Source organism: Hemitrygon akajei, chromosome 9 (genome assembly GCF_048418815.1).
Source record: "Hemitrygon akajei chromosome 9, sHemAka1.3, whole genome shotgun sequence".
NCBI lineage: Eukaryota > Metazoa > Chordata > Chondrichthyes > Myliobatiformes > Dasyatidae > Hemitrygon > Hemitrygon akajei.
The window spans coordinates 167,529,772-167,553,442 of record NC_133132.1 but is presented as its reverse complement, the minus strand read 5'-3'; the positions used below and the strand labels follow the sequence as shown (position 1 = coordinate 167,553,442).

Genomic DNA, 23,671 nt, shown 5'->3' with positions numbered 1-23,671 from the left:
TGACTCCTTTGCTTGCATCTTTGGTCTGTTTTTATCAATTATGCTATTGTTTGCACTGTTGTAACTACATGTTGTAACTATGTGGTTTTGTGCAGGTCTTGTAGCTTTAGTTTTTGGTCTTGTTTGTCTGGTGGATTTGGCCTCCTTTCCGGGGAACATGCTAAGGTGGTAGTGCGATATTAATACGCAGCAGCCTCTCCGGACTCTGGATTGGGGATTGTCAAACGTTATCTGGATTTTCTGGTGTAGTCTGTTTTGTCATGTGCTTTTGTGATATCATTCTGGAGGAACGTTGTCTCATTTTTTAACTGCATTGCATTTGTGGTTTCTAAATGACAATAAACTGAATCTGAATCTGAATCTGAACAGCTCTATTTCTATCTTTAATATCTCTGTTTTTCCCTTTCATAGTTCTTTTGAAGACCCTGACCTGGAGTTACACCCTAACTTCAGTTCTTTGCAAGAATGGGACCTGTTCTCGGGGTCTCACGACTGCCTGCTATTCGATATACCAAGGATCCAGCCCAGAAGATTTGCTTGCCTTTAGAGTTTCGAGGTTTTGTGGCTCTTGAGGCAGACGGATTCAAGATCGGTGCCTCTGCAGGAGATACGCGTGTTGTAGGAGACGGAAGATCTCTGGCTGTGTGCCCAGAGACCCAACCAAGTTCTTTGGGCACAGAGCTCAGAAAAAGTGACACAACGGACTTTTAACATTGTAAATCAGTGAGTTGTTGGTCATGTCTCCCCTCTCGCTGTGAAACAGAGACACCTCTTTTCCCCTATTAGGGAGAGAGAGAGCCTGTGGTATGTTGAATACTCGGTGAACGAGTAGTCTTCGGGGTACTGCAAATCTGTGTCTTCATTAATGCTTTGCTGCGTGCTTGAGTGCTCTGTGGGGAGGGGGTTGCTGATGCTTTTTTGCTGGTGAGGGAATAGGGTCATTGCTTTGCTGCTGCTTTTGCGTAGGAGGGAGAACTGGGGGCGGGGGGCTTTGGGGTTCTAATATTTAACTGTCATTCATTCTTTGGGCCACTTCTCTGTTTTGTGGATGGTTGCAAAGTAAAAAAAAAATTCAAGATGTATATTGTATAAATTTCTCTGACATTAAATGTACCTTTGAAACGTTTTCCAGGAGAATGTCAGGGTAGCAGTCCGTATACTGCAGCTTAATAGAAGCTGTATAATGCAACAAGACAATGATTCAAAAGACAAGAGTAAATCAACAACAGAATGGGTTAAAAAGAAGAAAATTTGTGTTTTGGAATGGCCGAATCAAAGTCCTGACCTGAATCCTATAGAAGATCATGGAAGGACCTGAAGCCAGCAGCTTGTGCAAACAATTCACCAACATCCCAGAGCTGAAGCAGTTTTGTAAGGAGGAATGGCCTAAAATTCCTCCAAGCCGATGTGCAGGGCTGATTCGCAGTTACTGGAAATGTTTGGCTGAAGTTATTACTGTATGAGGGGGGTCACACCAGTTACTGAAAGCACAGGTTTACATACTTTTTCCAATAAATACATGTAATATTGGATAATTTTTCTCCATAAATAAATTAACAAGTATTTTTATGTGTTATTTATTTAATTGGATTCTCTCTATCTAATTTTTGCAAGAAGATCTGATCACACTTTAGGTCATATTTATTCAGAAATAGAGAAAATTCTACAGGGTTCACCAAATTTCTAGCACAACTGTAATCCTCTTCTTTGGTTTCTGTGTCAATTATCAAAGTCACAAGCGGAGTTAGAACAAAGATTCCACTTCTATTGAAGCAGTATGTGTTTTCATAGGTGGGCAATGCTAACTGGAAAAACAATCTTACGATGAAGTAAAGTGCTTTATTTTCATTAAAAGAGTTGTAGGTAGTTATGAAGATTTTTTAAATTTATAGTAATAGAACCATAGAACCATAGAACATTACAGCACAGAAAACAGGCCTTTTGGCCCTTCTTGGCTGTGCTGAGTCATTTTTCTGCCTTGTCCCACTGACCTGCAATCTTTTTGAAATTTTAAAAGTGTCTACAGACCCTAATATTTCATCATCATGCAATCTTGGGGCTGTAGCTTGAATGCAATTCTAATTTCAATGTGTTTCCTAGCAGATTCCCAGCCAATCTTCCCTCTAATTTCTTTTACAGCTGTGCAGACCACCCATTGCTCTGTGCAGGAAATTTGTACACGGCCTGAAAACTGCGCGGCACTTTAAAATTTTTTTTGTCATATACATACTGTGACCATTTAGAATGAAAATTGAAAAGTCACATACTTTAAATTTCAAAATTATATAAAGATAATTTCAAAATTATAGTAACATTATATAGAAGTCCTTAACGGTGCTGCTGAGCAGATAAGTCTTGGGATCCAAGTCCATAGCTTCTTGAAAGTGTCTGAACAGATCGATAAGGTGGTTTAGAAAGCTTACGGAAAGCTTGTTTTCATTAATTGGGGCACAGAGTTTAGAAGTCAGGAGGTTATGTTGTAACTTTATAAAACTCTGGTTAGGCCACATCTGGAGTATTGCATGTAGTTCTGGTTGCCCCACTATAGGAAGGATATTGAGGCTTTGGAGAGAGTGCAGAAGAGGTTCACAAATGCTGCCTGGTTTAGACGGCAGGTGCTATCACGAGAGGCTCAATAAACCTGGGCTGTTTTCTTTGGAGCACTGGAGACTGAGGGGAGATCTGACAGATGATTACAAGATTATGAGAAGCACGGATAGAGTGGACAAAGAGTATTTTTTTTCCCCAGGGTGAAATGTCTAATACCGGAGGGCATGCATTGAAGGTGAGAGGGGTTAGGTTCAAGGGGGATGTGAGGGGTAAGTTTTTACTCAGAGAGTGGTGGATCCCTGAGATGTATTGCCTGGTATGCTGGTAGAGGCAAATACTCTACCAGCATGTTCATGAAACAAACAACAACATATATTTTTATGGTTGTATGATATAGCATTACCTTTATCTTTTTAAAAAATAAAACATCATCTCATGTTTAAAAATAAAGCCTTCCTTGTGTTATTTAGAAATAATTCACAGACTTACTTCTTGTTACTTTAAGGCATCTCACGTTGCCTCAACAGTTGAGAAAAGCATTTTGTTTTTGGCTGAGATAGTTAACAGCGTGGCGGGGTGGAAATATGTCTCTACCAAAGAGGGTGTAAGGCACTGATTCCCTCTGATAGCCTGTAGGTCACCCTTGGGCAAGATGCAGTACTCACTTAGGCCACTGATCAGGGTCATGTAAAGCCCCGGGAGCAGGTCATATGAGAAAATCAGAAGTCCTGATTATGCGATCACTGATGCCAGGCAGACAGTCTCTGAAGAGTATTGATGATGGCTGGGATCACCCGTCTTGCAACGACACTGTCCAAAAGGCAGCAATGGCAAACCACTTTTGCAGAAAAATTTGCCAAGAACAATCATGGTCATGAGGTCATGGTTGCCCTCATCATATGGCACGGCACACGATGATGTGATGAACTAACAGAGATTTTAACAAGCATGCAGTACACACCTCAGGGAAGGGTATTGATCAAGAGAAGGCATGTTACCTGCAACAATGATAATTCCAATGCAAATGAGGAAAACAAGAAGATATAGGATAGCTATCGCACATCTGATTCCTCCCATTGAGCTCCAGTGGTTGCAGAGGTTGCTGCGAACCCTTCTTCTCCCAGTTGGCCCTAAAAAGAATAAAAGTGTGTAGTTAGACACTTCCTGATCTCTCTTCCAACATTGTAAGCGTTGTTAAGAATAATACACAAACCCTGTTAACAATGGTAATGTGTTTCTACATTAAAGTCGATTTTCAAAGCTATTATTATCTAGAAATAAAGAGCAGCATTCTGAGTGTAGTCATTTCTTCTGAATTTGGTGTTGAATGTAAGAATGACCAAATTATGGCTCTTATTCCCAATGATGTCAATGTTTTAGTTTTCTGAGATTCTATAAAAAAACGAGTTGATTATTTAATAAGCAAAACATCCTCTTATAACATGAAACCATAGATATAGAAGCAGAGTTAGACCATTCAGCCATTCCATACCATCATGACTTATTCATTATTCCTCTATATCCCATTCTCTGCTGCTGATGACACCACTGTCACTGGCCGAATCAAAGGTGGTGACAAATCTGTACGTTGGAGAGAGATTGAAAATCTGGCTGAATGGTGCCACACAACAACCTCTCACTCAATATCAGCAAGGGAAAGGAACTAAGGAGGAAATTGGAGGTCCATGAGCCAGTCCTCATCAAGGGATCAGAGGTGGAGAGGATCAGCAACTTTAAATTCCTTGGTGTTTTCATTTCAGAGGACATAGCTACGTGTGAAGGGCTAACCCAGTCACTTGCATGGGGTTGCTGACCTAAAGTTAAAAGACAAGTTACGGTAGAGGTTCAGTTCTACTCTTTGTTTTTAATTAATATTTCTTCATTATGCTCCATGTTGTATGATGTGGGGGATCATGGTCTTTCCATAAACATGATTGTTCTTGGCAAATTTTCTACAGAAGTGGTCTGCCATTGCTTTCTTCTGGGCAGTGTCTTTACAAGACGGGGACCCCAGCCATTATCAATACTCTTCAGAGATTGTCTGCCTGTCATCAGTGGTCGCATAACCAGGACTTGTGATATGCACCAGCTGCTCAAATGACCATCCACCACCTGCTCCCATGACTTCACGTGACCCTGACTGGGGGGAGAGGAGACTAAGCAGGTAACTGATATTAACATAAGAAAGTCTGCAGATGCTGGAAATCCAAAGCAACAGACACAAAATGCAGACGGAATAAAAGGTGTTGCTCTTCCACCCTAAAGGTGGCCTCATCTTGGTATAAGAAGAGACTATGGATGACGCGTCAGAACAGGAATGGGAATCAGAATTAAAATGTTTGGCCACGTGGTAAGTCCTGCTTGTGACATATGAAAATAGCAATACTTCTTTCTTTATTCTACAGCTATTTAGCACAACTGTACAGCTGTTAATGAACAGAGATGTGTGCCAAGTCATGAAATAAAACTGTCTGCTTTAACACCACCGCATCAAAATGAAGCAAAGTTCTCCACTACACCTAACACAGACCATGATAGTTATCAAGAAGAATGCTTGGTGGAAGCACCATGCCTTCTATAATTAGCTCATTGATGCTATTGTATTTCTTTATATTTACTGTGAATGCCTGCAAGAAAATGTATCTCAGGGTTGTACTTTGATAATAAATTTACTTTGAACTTTGAACTGTGTGTGAAGGGAGAAGGCTTTGGGGGTTTCAATGTTTCTATCACTCAGTCTATGGGATTCTTGTTTTGCCTGTGAAAAGTAAGAATTTCAGGTTGTGTACTGTATACGTTCTCTGATATTAAAATAAACTTTAAAAACTTTTGAACCTTTGAACCACAAGGCTGTTCCATCAACATTTCATATCTGCAATACCCTGCTGGCAGCTGTCAAAAGCCCTGACTTTCAGGCAGGAAGCATTAGCAAATCCAGTTGATTTCATGTCCATTCTCATGCGTATTTATTGAATGGAAGCAACCTCTACAATTCTGTTCTCACTGGCCACAGAAATACTTGATAACATGAGTTTGTATGATACATGACTATTAACAGTGGGATTATTATCAGCCTATATCTTGACTCACTGCTATGAAACATCTCTAAGGATCTTTCCTAGGCCCAACATATTGATGCAATTACCAAGAAGGCAAACAAGAGTAAATCTGCAGATGCTGGAAATCTGAGCAACACACACAAAAATGCTAGAGAAACTCAGCAGGGCAGGCAGCATCTAGGAAAAGAGTACAGTTGATGTTTCAGGCCAAAAGCCCTCAGCAGGACTGCAATTGTCATTTTGGGCAAAAAGTCAACTGTACTCTTTTCCTGGATGCTACCCGGCCTGCTGAATTCCATCAGCATTTTGTCTGTGTTACCAAGAAGGCTATAATTTAATTAGCGGCTTAAGGAGATTTGGTTTGTCACCAAAGACTCCAGCAAATTTCTACAGATGTACTGTGGAGAGCATTCTAACGCAGCACTGTCTTGTATAGAGGGGCCATAAGACCATAAGATATAGGAGCAGAATTAGACCATTTAGCCCATCAAGTCTGCTCCACCATTCCATCAGGGCTGATCCCAAATCCCACTCAACCCCATACACTTGCCTTCTCGTCATGTCCTTAAATACCCTGACCAATCAGGAAATGATTGTGTGCAGTTTTGGTCACTGAATTACAGGAAGGATATTAATAAGGTTGAAAGAGTGCAGAGAAGGTTTACAAGGATGTTGCTGGGACTTGAGAAACTGAGTTACAGAGAAAGGTTGAATAGGTTAGGACTTTATTCCTTGGAGTGTAGAAGAATGAGGGGAGATTTGATAGAGGTATATAAAATTATGATGGGTATAGATAGAGTGAATGCAAGCAGGCTTTTTCCACAGAGGCCAGGGGAGAAAAAACCAGAGGTCATGGGTTAAGGGTGAAGGGGGAAAAGTTTAAAGGGAACATTAGGGGGAGCTTCTTCACACAGAGAATGGTGGGAGTGTGGAATGAGCTGCCAGATAAAGTGGCAAATGTGGGCTCACTTTTAACATTTAAGAAAAACTTGGACAGCTACATGGATGAGAGGGGTTTGGAGGGATATGGGCCAGGTGCAGGTCAGTGGGACTAGGCAGAAAAATGGTTCTGCACAGCCAAGAATGGCCAAAAGGGCTGTTTCTGTGCTGTAATGTTCTATGGTTCTATGGTTCTATGATCAACTTCTGCCTTAAATAAACCCAAGGGCTTGGCTTCCACCACAGTTTGTGGCAGAGCATTCCATAATTCATTACTCTCTGGCTAAAAATATTTCTCCTTACCTCTGTTCTAAAAGGTCACTCCCTTAATTTTGTGGCTGTGCCTCTAGTTCTGGATACCCCCACCATAGGAATCATCCTCTCCACATCCACCCTAGTCCTTTTAACATCTGGTAGGTTTCAATGACTTAACCCCGCATTCTTCTAAATTCCAGTGAGTATGGGCCCAAAGTTGTCAAATGCTTCTCAAGTGTCAACCCCTTCATTTCCTGAATCATCCTCATGAAACTCTTCTGGACTCTCTCCAATGACATCACATCCTTTCTGAAATATGGGCCCCAAAACTCTTGACAATACTTCAAGTGCGGCCTGACTAGTGTCTTATAAAGCCTCAGCATTATCTCCTTGCTTTTATATTCATTTTCTTTGGAAATAAATGCCAACATTGCATTTGCCTTCTTTACCACAGACTCAACCTGTAAATTAACCTTCTCAGAGTCTTGCACGAGGACTCCTAAGTCCCTCTGCACCTCAGATGTTTGGACCCTCTCCCCATTTAGATAATAGTCCACACTATTATTCCTGTTACCAAATGCGTTATCATACATTTCCCAACACTACATTCCATCTGCCACTTTATTGCCGATTCTTCCAATTCTAAGTCCTGCTGCAATCACATTGCTTCCTCAGCACTAACTACCCCTCCATCTATCTTCAAGTCATCCGCAAACTTTGCCACAAAACCATCAATTCCATTATCCAAATCACTGACAAACAATGTGAAAAGTACCGGTCCCAGTACTGACCCCTGAGGAACACCACTAGTCATGGCAGCCAACCAGAAAAGGCCCCCTTTATTCCCACTCGCTGCCTCCTGCCTGTCAGCCATTCCTCTATCCATGCCAGTATCATTCCTGTATCGTCATATGATTTCATCTTGTTAAGCAGCCTCATGTGTGGCATGTTATCAAATGCCTTCTGAAAATCCAAGTAAATGACATCCACTGACTCCCTTTTGTCCACCCTGCTTGCTACTTTCTCAAAGAGCCCTAACAGATTTGTTAGGCAAGATTTTCCTTTACAGAAACCATGCTGACTTTGACTTATTTTTATCATTGGTCTGCAAAACCTCAGCTTTAATAATAGACTGCAACACTTTCCCAACCACTAAATGGTTTATAATTTCCTTCCTTTCGCCTTCTTCCCTTCTTAAAGAATGGAGTGACATTTGCAATTTTCCATTCCTCCGGGACCATGCCAAAATTAAGTGATTCTTAAAAGATCATGACCAATGCATCCGTTATCTCTTCAGCAACCTCTCTCGGGACTCTGGGATGTCCTGCTGGTCCAGGTGACTTATCCACCTTGCCTCACATTTTTCCTTTGTAATAGCAATGGCACTCACTCCTGCTCCCTGACACTCACGGACATCTGGCACACTACTAATGTCTTCCATGATGAAAACTGTTGCAAAGTACCCATTAAGTTCATTTACCATTTCTTTGCCCCTATTACTACCTCACAAGCATCAGTGGTCCAATATCAACTCTTACCTCCCTTTACTCTTTCTATAACAGGAAAAAACTTTTATTATCCTGCTTTATATTATTGGCTAGTCTGCCTTCACATTTCATCTTTTCCCTTTTTGTAGCTTTTTTAGTTGCCTTTCATTTGGATTTTAAAAGCTGGCAATCATCCAACTTCCCACTCACTTTTGTTACCTCATATGCCATCTCCTTGGCTTTTATGCATTCTTTAACTTCCTTTGTCAGCCACGGTTGCCTACCACTGCCATTTGAGAACTTCTTCCTCTGTGGGACATATTTATCCTGCATCTTGTGAACTTTTTCCAGAAACTTCAGTCATCTCTGCTCTACCGTCATCCCCACCAATATCCTCCTCCAATCCACTTGAGCAAGATCCTTTCTCATGTTTCTGTAATTTCCTTTATTCCATTATTACATTAAGCACCCTAATAAGATCCGGGTTATTACACAACACCCAGTCTAAGGTAACCCTTCCCCGAGTAGGTTCACGCACAAGCTGCTCTAAAAAGCCATTTCATAGACATCCAACAAATTCCCTCTCATGCGATCTAGTACCTCGCAGGTTGGCGAAGCTCGTATAAAAGGAGATCTTCGCGGGCGTTCTGATATTCTGGAGGCTCAATCAGTGGAGGGAGCAGAGCACTGAGAATTTAATTAAAGTACAGAAAGGACAAGCGGAGTGGCTATTTTTGGGAGTAGGCCAGTGGTGCGAGTAGGAGTGTCAGACGTTGACTCAAGAGGCTTCAACAAGAAGAGGCTGAGGCCAAAGAAAAGGTTAGAAGGGTTAGTTTTTCCTTACATTATTGCTGACTTGGTCTCGGTTGCCCATTGTACAGTGCAGGCAGGATGGCAGATATGACAGTGGAATGCTCCTCCTGTAGGATGTGGGAATTCATGGAGCCTGATAGTCTCCCTGATGACTACACCTGCAGGAAGTGCCGCCAACTCCAGCTCCTGAAAGACCACATTAAGGAGCTGGAGTTACAATTTGGATGAACTAAGGATCAGCCGGCAATTGATAGACTTTTGAGTAGGTGGTTACAGCCAGAGTGCAGAATTCGGGGAGTAGATGGGTGAAAGAATTCAGTGCAGGGGCCCCTGTTGCCATTCCCCTCAGCACAGGTATACCCCTTGGATGCTGCTGAGGGCTGAGGGGGGGGGGGGCAAGGCAGCAGCAGCCAGACCGATAGCACTGTGGTCAGCTCTGAGCTGCGAGGTATGGTGAAGTCAGACGGAGCAATAGTCATAGGGGCTCAAGAGTTAGGGGGCCTGTAATATGCTGCAGATATTTATGTTCTATGTTAAATGATACCAACCTGATTTTCCCAATTCCCTTGCATATTGAAGTCGCCATTACAATTGTGAAATTACCCTTGCTACATGCCTTTTCCAGCTCCCTTTGCAATCTCAACTCCACACCTTGGCTACTATTTGGAGGCTGATATATGAGTCCCTTAATGGATTTTCTTACCCTTGCAGTTTCTTAACTCCACCCACAAAGATTCAACATTCTCTGACCCTATGTCACCTCTTTCTAAAGATGCAATTCCATCTCTTCCCAACAGAGCCACACCACTGCCTGTGCCCTCCTGTCTGTCCTTGTGATACAAAGTATATCATTTGATGTTAAACTCCCAACTATGGCCAACTTTCAGCCACGACTCAGTGATGCCCACAATGTCATAATGACCAATCTCTAATTACATCACGAGTTTGTCCACCTTATTCTGAAAGCTACGTGCGTTTAAATACAACACCTTCAGTCCTGCATTCTTTTCCCTTTTGAATTTTGCCTCTGTGGTACAACTTAACTCTTTGTTCTGTCTGTATTTGTACCCAATCATTGGCTTGTCCTTCCTTACATTCATGTTACACCCATCATCTATTGTAAACCTTCTGGCTCATCCTCAGCTCTATCATACTGGCTCCCATCCCCCTGCCATATTAGTTTAAACGACTCCCAACAGCTCGAGTAAATCTGCCCGCAAGAATATTGGTCCCCCTTGGATTCAAGTGCAACCTGTCCCTTTTGTACAGGTCCCACCTGCCCCAGAAGAGGTCCCAATTATCCAGAAGTCTGCACCCTGCTCCAATTCTTCAGCCACACATTTATCTACTACCTCATTCTATTCCTATCCTCACTGTTGCATGTCCCAGGCAGCAATCCCGAGATTACTACCCTTGAGGTCCAGCTACTCAGCTTCCACTGCACGTGATCAGAAAAAGCGGCAGAGAGTTGTAAACTCAGCCAGCTCCACTGTGGGCACCAGCCTCCCCAGCATCCAGGACACCTTCAAAAGGTGATTCCTTAAAAAGGTAGCATATACCATTAAGGACTCCCATCACCCAGAACGTGCCAAATCCAAGACCATGTATATATTTAATGCAGAAGTTTCCTGACCGGTCAGGGCATCAAAGGATATCGTGGGAAGGTAGGTGTATGAGGTTGAGTGGGATCTGGGATCAGCCATGATGGAATGGCAGAGCAGACTTGATGGGCTGAATCATCTAATTCTACCCCATGTCTTATAGTCTTATGGTCTCATGCCCTCTTCATATTACTAACCCCCTACCTAGCACTACATATTGATCTGTTGTCTATGTAAGCGCATTGATCTGCCCTCTCTAGTTGCAATGTGAATACGCAGTTAAAGCCATCTCCCACGTGCATGTTTTTATTTAATTGATATGTAGTTGTGCAAGGACACAACAAATTGGCGATGAGTATGAACCTGAATGTCAGAAAATATCACAAACTGCACCAACAGTTATGGCATGATTACGGGATAGAACAGTGAGAGTTAAACAGTACAGAGACTTCCTTCATGGACACTAACGAATGTGTGAGTTCAGAGCATAGTAACAGTGAAAGACGTGCTGAATTTAAAGTAAAAAGCCGGGAAAGTTCACAAATTTGATAGCGCTAATGAAGGCTGGGAGTTATATATCCTATATATATAGTTATATATCGAGAGGGTGGTATTGTAACCCCAACAAAATGGACTAAAGGACTAAACTCCTCTTAGCTTAATGGGTGCAAGAATGTACAGTCTGTTATGCAACTTAGTAACCCCTGCAAAGCTAGCAAGCAAGATGTTTGACAAAATTGTTACTATTTTACTAATCACTTGAGCCCTAAACTGCTGGTAATAGCTGAGAGATTTAGATTTCACTAAAGGAACCAGTCAAAGGATGAAAGCATTTCTGAATACATTGCAGAACTGCGCCACCTTTCCCAATACTGTGACTTTAAAGCTGTACTTTCTGATGCATCAAGGGATAGGCCTATATGTGGCATGCATAGTCAAAGCACACAAATGAGGCTACTGGCTGAAAAGGACCTAACTTTAGAATGGGCATTGACCATTGAAGTATCTTTACAGACTGCAGCAAAGGATGCATCAGAACTCCAGAAAAGGAGGTTGGAATGTGAAATGTACAAAATGTGTCTGAAAGGTGCAAAAAGCCAAAAATGTCATCGGTGTGCCAAATCTTCCCATGATGCAACTGACTGTTGGTTCAAAGAAAAAGTTTGTAGAGAGTGTCACAGACAAGATCACATAGAGAGAGTGTGCACGGCAGACAAAGAGACATGGCAGTGAAGAAAGCTAATGGCATGCTGGCCTTTATAACAAGAGGAATTAAGTATAAGAGTAAAGAGGTCCTTCTGCAGCTGTACAGGGCCCTGGTGAGACCCCACCTGGAGTATTGTGTGCAGTTTTGGTCTCCAAATTTGAGGAAGGACATTCTTGCTATTGAGGGAGTGCAGCATAGGTTCACAAGGTTAATTCCTGGAATGGCGGGACTGTCATATGTTGAAAGATTGGAGCGACTGGGCTTGTATACACTGGAATTTAGAAGGATGAGAGGGGATCTGATTGAAACATATAAGATTATTAAAGGATTGGACACGCTGGAGGCAGGAAGCATGTTCCCGCTGATGGGTGAGTCCAGAACTAGAGGCCACAGTTTAAGAATAAGGGGTAGGCCATTTAGAACTGAGATGCGGAAAAACTTTTTCACCCAGAGAGTGGTGGATATGTGGAATGCTCTGCCCCAGAAGGCAGTGGAGGCCAAGTCTCTGGATGCATTCAAGAGAGAGTTAGATAGAGCTCTTATAGATAGCGGGGTCAAGGGATACGGGGTACTGATTGTGTATGATCAGCCATGATCACAGTGAATGGTGGTGCTGGCTAGAAGGGCCGAATGGCCTACTCCTGCACCTACTGTCTATTGTCTATAAAAAGCACATCCGAATATGAAATCTCAAACTCAAAACTAAGGAAATACATAATTACTGAGTGTGAAACAGAATGAGACAACATAGAGTCTGACAAAGTTGAAATGTCATAGTGCGTAGTTTATTGTCACCGGCATGTGACATGAAATTTATTAACTGCTGCCTTTCTGCGACACCGCTCCCTGAAGATGTCCTGGGTACTTTGTAGGCTAGTGCCCAAGATGGAGCTGACTAGATTTACAACCCTCTGTAGTTTCTTTCGGTCCTGTGCAGCAGACCCCCGTACCAGACAGTGATTCAACCTGTCAGAATGCTCTCCACGGTACATCTGTAGAAGTTTTTGAGTGTATCTGTTGACATGCCAAATCTCTTCAAACTCCTATTGAAGAATAGCCGCTGTCTTGCTTACTTTATAACTACATCTATATGTTGGGACCAGGTTAGATCCTAAGAGGTTTTGACACCCAGGAACTTGAAGTTGCTGACTCTCTCCACTTCTGATCCCTGTATGAGGATTGGTATGTGTTCCTTTGTCTTTACCCTTCCTGAAGTCCACAATCAGCTCTTTTGTCTTACTGACATTGAGTGCTAGGTCATTGCTGCAGCACCACTCCACTAATTGGCATATCTCACTCCTGTACGCTCTCTCGTCATCACCTGAGATTCTACCATCAATGGTTGTATCGTCAGCAAATTTACAGATGGTATTTGAGCTATGCCTAGCCACACAGTCAGAAAGTAGAGCAGTGGGCTAAGCACACACCCCTGAGGTACGCTAGTGTTGATCGTCAACGAGTGAATATGTTATTACTAATCCGCACAGATTGTGGTCTTTCGGTTAGGAAGTCGACGATCCAGATGCACAGGGAGGTATAGAGGCCCAGGTTCTGCAACTTCTCAATCAGGATTGTGGGAATGATAGTATTAAATGTTGGGCTTTAGTCAATGAACAGCATCCTGACGTAGGTGTTTGTGTTGTCCAGGTGGTCTAAAGCCATGTGGAGAGCCATTGAGATTGTGTCTGCTGTTGACCTATAGTGGCGATAGGCAAATTGCAATGGGTCCAGGTCCTTGCTGAGGCAGGAGTTCAGTCTAGTCATGACCAACCTCTCAAAGCATTTCATCACTGTAAATGTGAGTGCTACTGGGCGATAAGGCCTGGCTTGGAAGAACAGAAAAATCTACAGAAAGTGGCAGTTGCAGCCCAGTCCATCACAGGAAAAGCCCTCCCCAGCATTGAGAACATCTGCAGGGAGCACTGCCACGAGAAAGCTGCATCCATCATCTCGGACCCCACCATCCAGGCCATGTCCTCTTCTTGCCACTACCATCATGCAGGGACTTTGGTCCACACCACCAGTTTCAGGAGCAGCTATCACCCAACAATCATTTGGGGTATGGAAGGGGCATGGAGAGAAAGCAGGCACAGGGTTCTGAGTTGGATGATCAGCCATGATCATACTGAATGGCGGTGCAGGCTCGAAGGGCCGAATGGCCTACTCCTGCATCTATTTTCTATGTTTCTCTGTTTCTAAACATCAGGCTCCTGAACCAGTGGGGTTAACTTCACTCACCACAAATCTGAACTGACTTCACAATCCACAGACTAACTTTCAATGACTCTACAACTAGTTCTCAATAATCATTATTTGCACAATTTGTCTATTTTTGCACTTTGGTCGTCGGTCAGTTTTTGTTAATGTATATTTTGTCATAAATCCTGTTGTATTTCTTTGTTTCCTGCAATGCCTGCAAGAAAATAAATCTCAAGGTAGTGTATGGTAACATAATACATACTATGATAACAAATATACTTTGGCTTTGAGATCTATGTGCCCATCAAGATTATGATTAACATGTTACTGGCAGCTTGAAGGAGTACTTTGGGTAACTCAATAAGTAATGAGGCGCTTTACATTACAGCCCTTCCCAATCAAGTCAGCACCGTCTCTCTCCAAGTGTTGGTGATGGCACAATTTTTTCCATGAGGACATCTGCCTTTTGGGAAGAAATCTATCTGGGAGCTGGTCCAGCGAAGGTTAGAAACATTTATTCATGAGGATGTAGCTTCACGTAGCCAAGAAAATATAGGCCGAGTTCCAAGCTGTTTTGAACTATGGCCTGGAACCACAACTGAGAGCAAGATTTCTGTCTACAGACAGCAGAACTTAAGCACCTCTGGCATACAGTCCTCTCCACTTCAGAATGAAGATTTCTATGTAATGTTCAAATATATCGAATATGGATTTGGTTAGATTAGCTTCCTGGACCCTGAACCACACCTGGGGCACAACAGAGAAAATGGCCAAGGACAGATAAAGATGGACGGCCTTCATTGCTGCCTTAAACACAAGTGGTGTAACGGGCAGTATGTAAGCAAGTAGGTCAGCTTTATTTTATCACATGTACATTGAAACATCAAAATATGCATAATTTATCTTCTTTTGCACATTGATTGTCTTTAATATTTATAGTTCTTCATAAATTCTTTTGTATTTTTTTGAATCTCAAGGTAGCAGATGGTGACATACATGTACTTCGATAATAAACTTACTTTGAACTTTGCCCCCGCAGTGAAGTGCACCATTTTCATCAACGACCAACACAGTCCCAGCATGTGACCCGGTCTGGGTGCAGGTCAATGGGTCCTGGCAGCGGTTCGGCTGGACTAGATGGGCCGAAAGTCCTACTTCAATGCTACAACACACACAAAATGCTGGTGGAACACAGCAGGCCAGGCAGCATCTATAGGGAGAAGCGCTGTCGAAGTTTTGGGCTGAGACCCTTCGTCAGGACTAACCGAAAGGAAAGATAGTAAGAGATTTGAAAGTAGTGGGGGGAGGGGGAAAATGCGAAATGATAGGAGAAGACCGGAGGGGGTGGGATGAAGCTAAGAGCTGGAAAGGTGATTGGCGAAAGTGATACAGAGCTGGAGAAGGGAAAGGATCATGGGATGGGAGGCCTCAGGAGAAAGAAAGGAGGTGGGGGAGCACCAGAGGGAGATGGAGAACAGGCAAACAACTAAATATGTCAGGGATGGGGTAAGAAGGGGAGGAGGGGCATTAACGGAAGTTAGAGAAGTCAATGTTCATGCCATCAGGTTGGAGGCTACCCAGCCGGTATATAAGGTGTTGTTCCTCCAACCTGAGTTTGGATTCATCTTGACAGTAGAGGAGGCCATGGATAGACATATCAGAATGGGAATGGGACGTGGAATTAAAATGTGTGGCCACTGGGAGATACTGCTTTTTCTGGCGGAGCGAGCATAGGTGTTCCGCGAAACGGTCTCCCAGTCTGTTTTCGCGTCTCACCAATATATAAAAGGCCACACCGGGAGCACCGGACGCAGTATACCACAGCAGCCGACTCACAGGTGAAGTGTCGCCTCACCTGGAAGGACTGTCTGGGGCCCTGAATGGTTTCAAATCTACTTTCAAATCTCTTACTATCTTTCCTTTCGGTTAGTCCTGACGAAGGGTCTCGGCCTGAAACGTCGACAGTGCTTCTCCTAATAGATGCTGCCTGGCCTGCTGTGTTCCACCAGCATTTTGTGTGTGTTGTTTGAATTTCCAGCATCTGCAGATTTCCTCGTGTTTGCTATTTCAATGCTGTCGTTTTTCTATTACTCCATGCCTCAATCTGCTGGGGCAGCCCGCAAGTGTGGGCATGCTTCTGGTGCCAACATAGCATGCCAACAGTTTACTTACCCTAACATGTCATATGTATCATTTCCCAACAAAACTTTCCTTTTCCGTGCATATCTTTTAAACTGTAAATATGGGCTCTTCAAAGCAATTTTTCAAATGAAATAAGCAACATGTTACAAATAAGAGAAAACCTGCAAATGCTGGAAATCCGAGCAACACACAAAACGCTGGAGGGGCTCAGCAGGCCAGGCAGCACCTATGGAAAGTCAATGTTTTGGGCCGAGACCCTGCCGACTGTACTTTTTTCCATAGATGCTGCCAGAACAACTTGTTTCAGGGTTTCAGAGTGAGGAAGCTGGAACAGATTGGAATGCCTCCCCTTACTGCCGTTTCCCAAGGTGTCCCGGATCTGGCTCAGCAAAGCACATTGGCACATCGCCTGCTAGTGAGTCAAATGACTGATGCGTAAACAAGCTGCTCAACTTGCAACATGGTGTCACATGTCAAATATAACAAAAGTTAATGGACAATAATTACTGCTTTAATGAACTGCAATAATAAGATCATAAGATACGGGAGCAAAATTAGGCCATTTGGCCCATCAAGTCTGCTCTGCCATTTTGTCATGGCTGATCCATTTCCCTCTCAGCCCCAGTCTCCTGCCTTCTCTCTGTATCCCTTCATGCCCTGACCAATCAAGAAAATATCAAGCTCTGCCTTAAATATACATAAAAACTTGGCCTCCACAGCCGCCTGTGGCAAAGAATTCCACAGATGCAGCACTCTCTGACGAAAGAGATTTCTCCTCATTTCCGTGCTAAATGAATGTTCCTCCATTCTGAGTCTGGGCCCTTTGTTCTTAGACTCCCCCACTATAGGAAACATCCTCTCCATATCCACTCTATTGAGACCTTTCAACATTCAATAGGTTCAATGAGGTCACAACTCATTCTTCTGAATTCCAGTGAGTACAGGCCCAGAGCCATCAAACACTTCTCATATGATAAGCCTTTCTATCCTGGAATGATTTTCGTGAACCTCCTTTGATAGTGTGTTTATAATGTGCATAAAAATCTCCACAGGGAGTTGTGTTCTGGAAGAAAGCTGTAAGAAAGCTGCCTTACGCCATGATCTTTCAGTAAGGATGTACATTCATAGTTTGAATTCCTGACTATTTACTGTCAGAATCAGGTTTATTATCACTAACATATGTTGTGAAATTTATTGTTTTGCGGCAGCGGTGCATAAAAATATTCCTATAAGTTACAATAGGAAATATTTTTTTAAAGTGCAAAAAGAGACCAAGTAGTGAGGTATTGTTCAAGGGTTCATGGCAGCAGAGGGGAAGAAGCTATTCATAAAACACTGAGTGGACCTTTTTCTCATTACTACCAACAATGAGGAGGAGGTCTGAAGATGGACACTCAATGTTTTAGAGACAATTTCTTGCCGTCAGCCATCAGATTTCATCATGAATACTACCTCACTATGAATTGGTACAGGCCCAAACCACCCAGTTACACTAACAGGACCAATTAACCTACTAACCTGTATGTCTTTGGAACGTGGGAGGAAACCAGAGCACCCCGAGGTGCTCCATGTGGTCATACAAACTCCTTACAAGCAGTGGCAGGAATTGAACCCAGGTCGCAATGGCACTGAAATAGCCTTACACTACCCTTTATGCTGCCGTGCCACTCCGAACGTACCATAACTTTCTTCATTAGTTACAGGATGTGAAATGTTTGACATGGCTGTGGTGAGTCAAAGGATAAAGGTGGCTACTCTTTCATCCAACCCCATTTTCAGAAATCATCTCCGGCTTTAGTGTTTTCAGCCAAAGGGTGGAGAATCGCAGAATTTGTTGCCAAAGATGGTTAGGGAGGGCAGGTCATTGGTTATATCTAAAGCAGAGGTTGATAGGTTCTTGATTAGTCACTGAGTCAAAGGTTATGGGGAGAAGGCAAGAGAATGGGCTGAGAGGAAGAATAAATCAGCCATGTTGGAATGGCAGTGCTGCCTTGATGGGCCAAATAGCCTCATTCAGTTCATATGTCTTATGGTCTAATGTTAACCAGGAGGAGGAAACCAGAGGTCCATAAGCCAGTCCTCATCAGGAGATCAGAGGTAGACAGGGTCAGCAACTTTAAATTCCTTGGTGTTGTCATCTCAGAGATCTGACCTGCGCTCAGCAAGTAAGCGTAATTACAAAAAAAGCACAATACCACCTCTACTTCCTTAGGAGTTTGTGAAGATTCAGCATGGCATCTAAAACTTTGACAAACTTCTATAGATGTGTGGTGGAGAGTATATTGACTGGATGCATCACAACCTGGGATGGAAACATCAATGCCCTTGAACATAAAATCCTTAAAAGAATAGTGGATATGGCCCAGTCCATCACAGTTAAAGCTCTTCCCACTATTGATCACATCTACACAGTGCTGCCTCAGGAAAATCGCATCCATCATCACAGACCCCACCCCCACCCTGATCATACTCTCTTCTCACTGCTGCCATCAAGAAGAAGGTATGTGAGTCTCATGACTTACACTACTAGATTCAGGAACAGTTACTACCCCTCAACGATCAGAAACAATCTTGAAGCAAAGAGAATACTTCACTCAACTTTACTTGCCTCATCGTTGAAATCCTATGGACTCATTTTCAAAGACTCTCATGTTCTTGATATTTTTGCTTGTTTATTATTATTATTATTATTATTATTATTATTATTATTATTATTATTATTATTTTGTATTTGCACAGTTTGTGTCTTTTGCACACTCTTTGAACACCCAGTTGGTGCCGTGTTTCATCTATTCTATTATGGTCATTATTCCAGTGTGGACTTGCTGAGTATGCCTGCAAGAAAATGAATCTCAGGGTTGTATATGGTAACATATATGCACTTTGATAATAAATTTACATTCAACTTTGAACTCCATAAAAACAATGAAATTTTACAATGAACTTAAATTATTTGAAACAAATTGTACATACTTTCTTCGCAGAGGTTCAGCTTTGAGAGGTTCCTTCCAACAAACTCATCAATTGACTCTTCGAACGTTGACCCGTTCTCCTGGTACTCATTTGCAATAAGAGGGAGATCTTTGTTCTCCATTTATCCTGGACAGTGGACCTTACCTAAGAAATGAAGAGCTCAGTTACTCAGTTGTACAAATAAATACTCTGCTTTTAGAGACCATAGTAAGTCCTGTTCATGCTGACACAACACTTTTAAGATATAAGATTGAAATCTCAGTTTCACCGAGACTGATATTGTAACCATATATAAATCTTAAAGTCTGAAGTTGCTGGAAGTCCAGAGCAGCACACACAAAATGCTGGAGGAACTCAGCAGGTCAGGCAGCATTGACGGCAAAGAGTAAACAATTGACATTTCAACCGGACCGAGAAGAGAAGGGAAAGATGGCTGAATAAAACGGTGTGGGGAGGGTAAGGAGGCTAGCTGGAAGCCAGGTGGGTGGGAAAGGTCAGGAGATGGAGAGGAAGGAATCTGATAGGAGATTGTCTCATGTACATTGAAGCTTCAAAACATACTCTGAAACGTGTCATTGGCATCAAATCAAGTCAGTGAGGGTGTGTTGGGGGCAGCCTTGACTCTACGCCAATATATATACCGACAACTCACCAACCTTAACACTTTCGTCTTTGCACTATGGGAGGAAACTGGAGTACTCAGAAGAAACCCATGCAATGGCAGGGAGGATGTACAGAGACCGGCAGAAATTAAACCACAATCTTAGGACTGGCAGTATAAAGTATTGCACTAACCACTCAAACAGCGGTCTCAAGGGTATTTTTTATTATTTATTATTTATTGAAAAACAGCGCAGAACTATTGTGTACAGTTCTGGTCACCAAATTATAGGAAAGATGTCAACAAAATAGAGAGAGTACAGAGGACATTTACTAGAAGGTTACCTGGGTTTCAGCACCTAAGTTACAGAGAAAGGTTGAACAAGTTAGGTCTTTATTCTTTGGAGCATGGAAGGTTGAGGGGGGACTTGATAGAGGTATTTAAAATTATGAGGGGGATAGATAGAGTTGACATGGATAGGCTTTTTCCACTGAGTAGGGGAGATTCATACAAGAGGACATGAGTTGAGAGTTAAGGGGCAAAAGTTTAGGGGTAACACGAGGGGGAATTCCTTTACTCAGAGCGTGATCTGTGTGGAACGAGCTTCCAGTAGAAGTGGTATAGGCAGGTTCGATTTTGTCATTTAAAAAAAAATTGGTTAGGTATATGGACAGGAAAGGAATGGAGGGTTATGAGCTGAGTGCAGGTTGGTGGGACTAGGTGAGAATAAGCATTCGACATGGACTAGAAGGGCCAAGATGGCCTGTTTACGTGCTGTAATTGTTATATGGTTATATGGTTAACAGGTCCTTTCAATCCTTCATGCCATGGCGCCCTGCAATCCCTAACTGAATCCTAGTCCAATCATGGGACAACTCACAATGACTAATTAACCTATCAACCGGTAGGTCTTTCAACTGTGGGAAGAAACCAGAGCTCCCAGAGGAAACCTACGCAGTCACAGGGAGAAAGTATAAACTCCTGACAGACAACGGCGGGAAATGAACCCAGGTCGTTAGTACTGTAAAGTGCTGTGCTCACCACTATGTTACTGTGCTGCCCCATTGACCACTTCATACAGTTATTGGAGGTTTCCATAATATAAGTTACTAGGATCTTGATGGTCTACCAGCACATGGAGATGTCCGTGGGAGAATGCTGCCGACTGGCACATTCTCGGCTGCAGGAGTACGTGCTGAGGGACGCACTCAAACTCGGTGCAGCCACCGCAAGGGCCCGGTGGGGAAGGACCACAGTTTAGGGTTCTTCTCCCGTGGGAGGGGTTGGGTAGCGGGGAGTTTACCCCCCAACAATGAGGGGTAAAGATGAAACAGCAGAGTGGCTGAAAGTGTAGAAATGTACAGAATGTAATGGTAATGTCTGTAAAGGACTGAGAGTCATTGAATGGTTTATTGTAAATAATTTTATTTTGAATAAAGTATATTTTGTTAAAAAATAGTTACTAGAATTTATAATGTTTGACCAATCTGAATCAAGTAAATTATTCCAAGGTGGGTAATTTTTCAGAAGAATGAGAGGAGATCTTTTACAAACATGTAAAATTATGACAGGAATAGGTAAGGTAGAGGCAGGAAAGTTGTTTCCACTGATAGGTGAGACTAGGACTCAGGGACTTAGCCTCAAGATTCGGACGAGAAGATTTAGGACAGAGCTGAGGAGAAACTTTTTCCCAGACGGTGGTGAATCTGTGGAGTTCTCAGCCCAATGAACAGTGGAGGCTACCTGAGTAAGGTATTTAAGATGAGGATGCATAGTTTTTGCATAGTAGGGGAATTAAGAGTTATGGGAAAATGCAGGTAGATAGAGATGAGTCCATGGTCAGATGAGCCATGATCTTATTGAATGACGGATTAGGCTCGACAGGCCAGATGGCCAACTCCTGCTCCTATTTCTTATGTTCTTATTTCCATATGGCCCAATGCAAGTGAGAGACAGTACTGTGCACAGCTAGTAGATCTGCTGTCTCATTGCAACAGGATTCGGGCTCCATCTTGACCTCTAGTACTGTCTGTGTAGAGTTCTGACCTTTGACTGGGTGGGTTTTTCCACCAGCTTCCTTCTACATCCCAAAGCTGCTCTCCCTTCCACAACACTTACAAAGCACTCCTCCGCCCTCTATTTGGAAAATCAGTTCACTCTTCCATTTTTTTTGAGGCCAAAGTACAGGCAAAAGCTGAAAGAAGAGGCGGCCATAGTTAAACCTGTCCACTGTTGGTCCGACCAGTCGGCCTCCATGCTGCAGAACTGATTTGATGACGTTGACTGGAATGTCTTCCATGATGAGGATGTCTCCGAATTCACGGATGGGTCACGAGTTTCATCCGGAAGTGCATCGAGGATGTTGTCCCCCAGGAATCGGTCAGGGTCTTCCCGAATCGGAAACCCTGGATTAACAGTTCCGTATGAGCAGTACTTACTGCATGAAGCAGAGCTTACATTGCCGGTTATCAACATGACCTCAAGAAATACAGCTACGATCTGCTCCGTCGTCAAGGCAGCGAAACAACAATACAGAGACAGAACTTCCACTCAACTTTCCACCAACAACACACGCAGCTTATGGCAAGGTCTGCACACCATCGCAGACTTCAAAGGTAAACGCAGTGGAGTTTCCAACATCGAGGCCTTTCTCCCAGACGACCTATAACTTTTTTATGCTCGATTCGATGTCACCAATATTGAGCCCCTGAGGAAGCCTGCAGATGATGCGACCGGCAGCTTGATCATCTCTGAGGCCGAAGTACGCAGGTGTTCCCAACGAGTGGACATTCGCAAGGGTGCAGGACCGGACGGCATCCAGGGTGGGTTCTCAGGATGTTCTCAGGCCTTCACCCTGCCTCGTGTAGCTGAATCCTGGACTTCCTGTCAGATTGCCGGCAGGTGGTAAGAGTCAGCTCCCTCTCCTCTGCCCCTCTGACCCTCAACACAGGTGTCCCTCAGGTCTGTGTCCTAAGTCCCCTCCTTTACTCTCTGTGTACCCATGATTGTGTCGCCCCCACAGCTCAAATATGCTAATTAAATTTGCTGACAACTCTAGACTGATTGACCTAATTTCAACTAATAATGAGGCAGCCTACAGAGAAGGAGTCATCACCCTGACACAGTGGTGTCACGAAAACAACCTCTCTCTCAATGTCGCAAAGACAAAGGAGCTGGTTGTGGACTACAGAAGGAATGGAAACTGGCTAACTCCTATAGACGTCAATGGATCTGAAGCTGAGAGAGTGAACAACTTTAAGTCCCTTGATGTAAACATCACTGGGGATCTCGTGGTCTATAAATACCGGCTGTGTGGAGAAAAAAGTACAACTGCACCTCTTTCACTTCAGACGGTTGAAGAAGTTTGGTCTGGCCACCCAAATTCTAAGAACTTTCTACAGGGGCACGATTGAAAGCATCCTGACTGGCTGCATCACTGCCTGATTTGGGAACTGTACCTCCCTCAATTGCAGGACGCTGCAGAGAATGGTGCGGACAGCCCAGTGGATCTGTTGATGTGAACTTCCCACTATTCGGAACATTTCAAAGACAGGTGTGTAAAAAGGGCCCGAAGGATCATTGGGGACCTGAGTCACCCCAACCACAAACTGTTCTAGCTGCTACTGTCTGGGAAATGGTACCGCAGCATAAAAGCCAGGACCAACAGGCTCTGGGATAGTTTCTTCCACCAGACCATCAGACTGCTTAATTCATGCTGACACAACTGTATTTCTACGTTATACTCACTGTCCTGTTGTACATAATATTTATTATAATTTACTATATTTGCACATTGCACATTTGAACAGAGATGCAATGCAGAGATTTTTACTCCTCATGTAGGT

At 43.2% G+C, this 23,671-nt stretch overlaps 1 protein-coding gene across 1 annotated transcript in view; it reads right to left on the bottom strand.

The window, feature by feature from the left end:
* scara5 (scavenger receptor class A, member 5 (putative)) overlaps window positions 1-23,671 on the bottom strand; it is a 161,190-nt gene that overhangs the window by 126,679 nt on the left and 10,840 nt on the right. The window contains exons 2-3 of the mRNA XM_073057455.1: window positions 19,226-19,369; window positions 3,549-3,680 (exon numbers count right to left, since the gene is read on the bottom strand). Of these exons, the coding sequence (XP_072913556.1) occupies window positions 3,549-3,680; window positions 19,226-19,346 (253 nt within the window). The 5' untranslated portion in view covers window positions 19,347-19,369. The remainder of the gene's footprint in view (window positions 1-3,548; window positions 3,681-19,225; window positions 19,370-23,671) is intronic.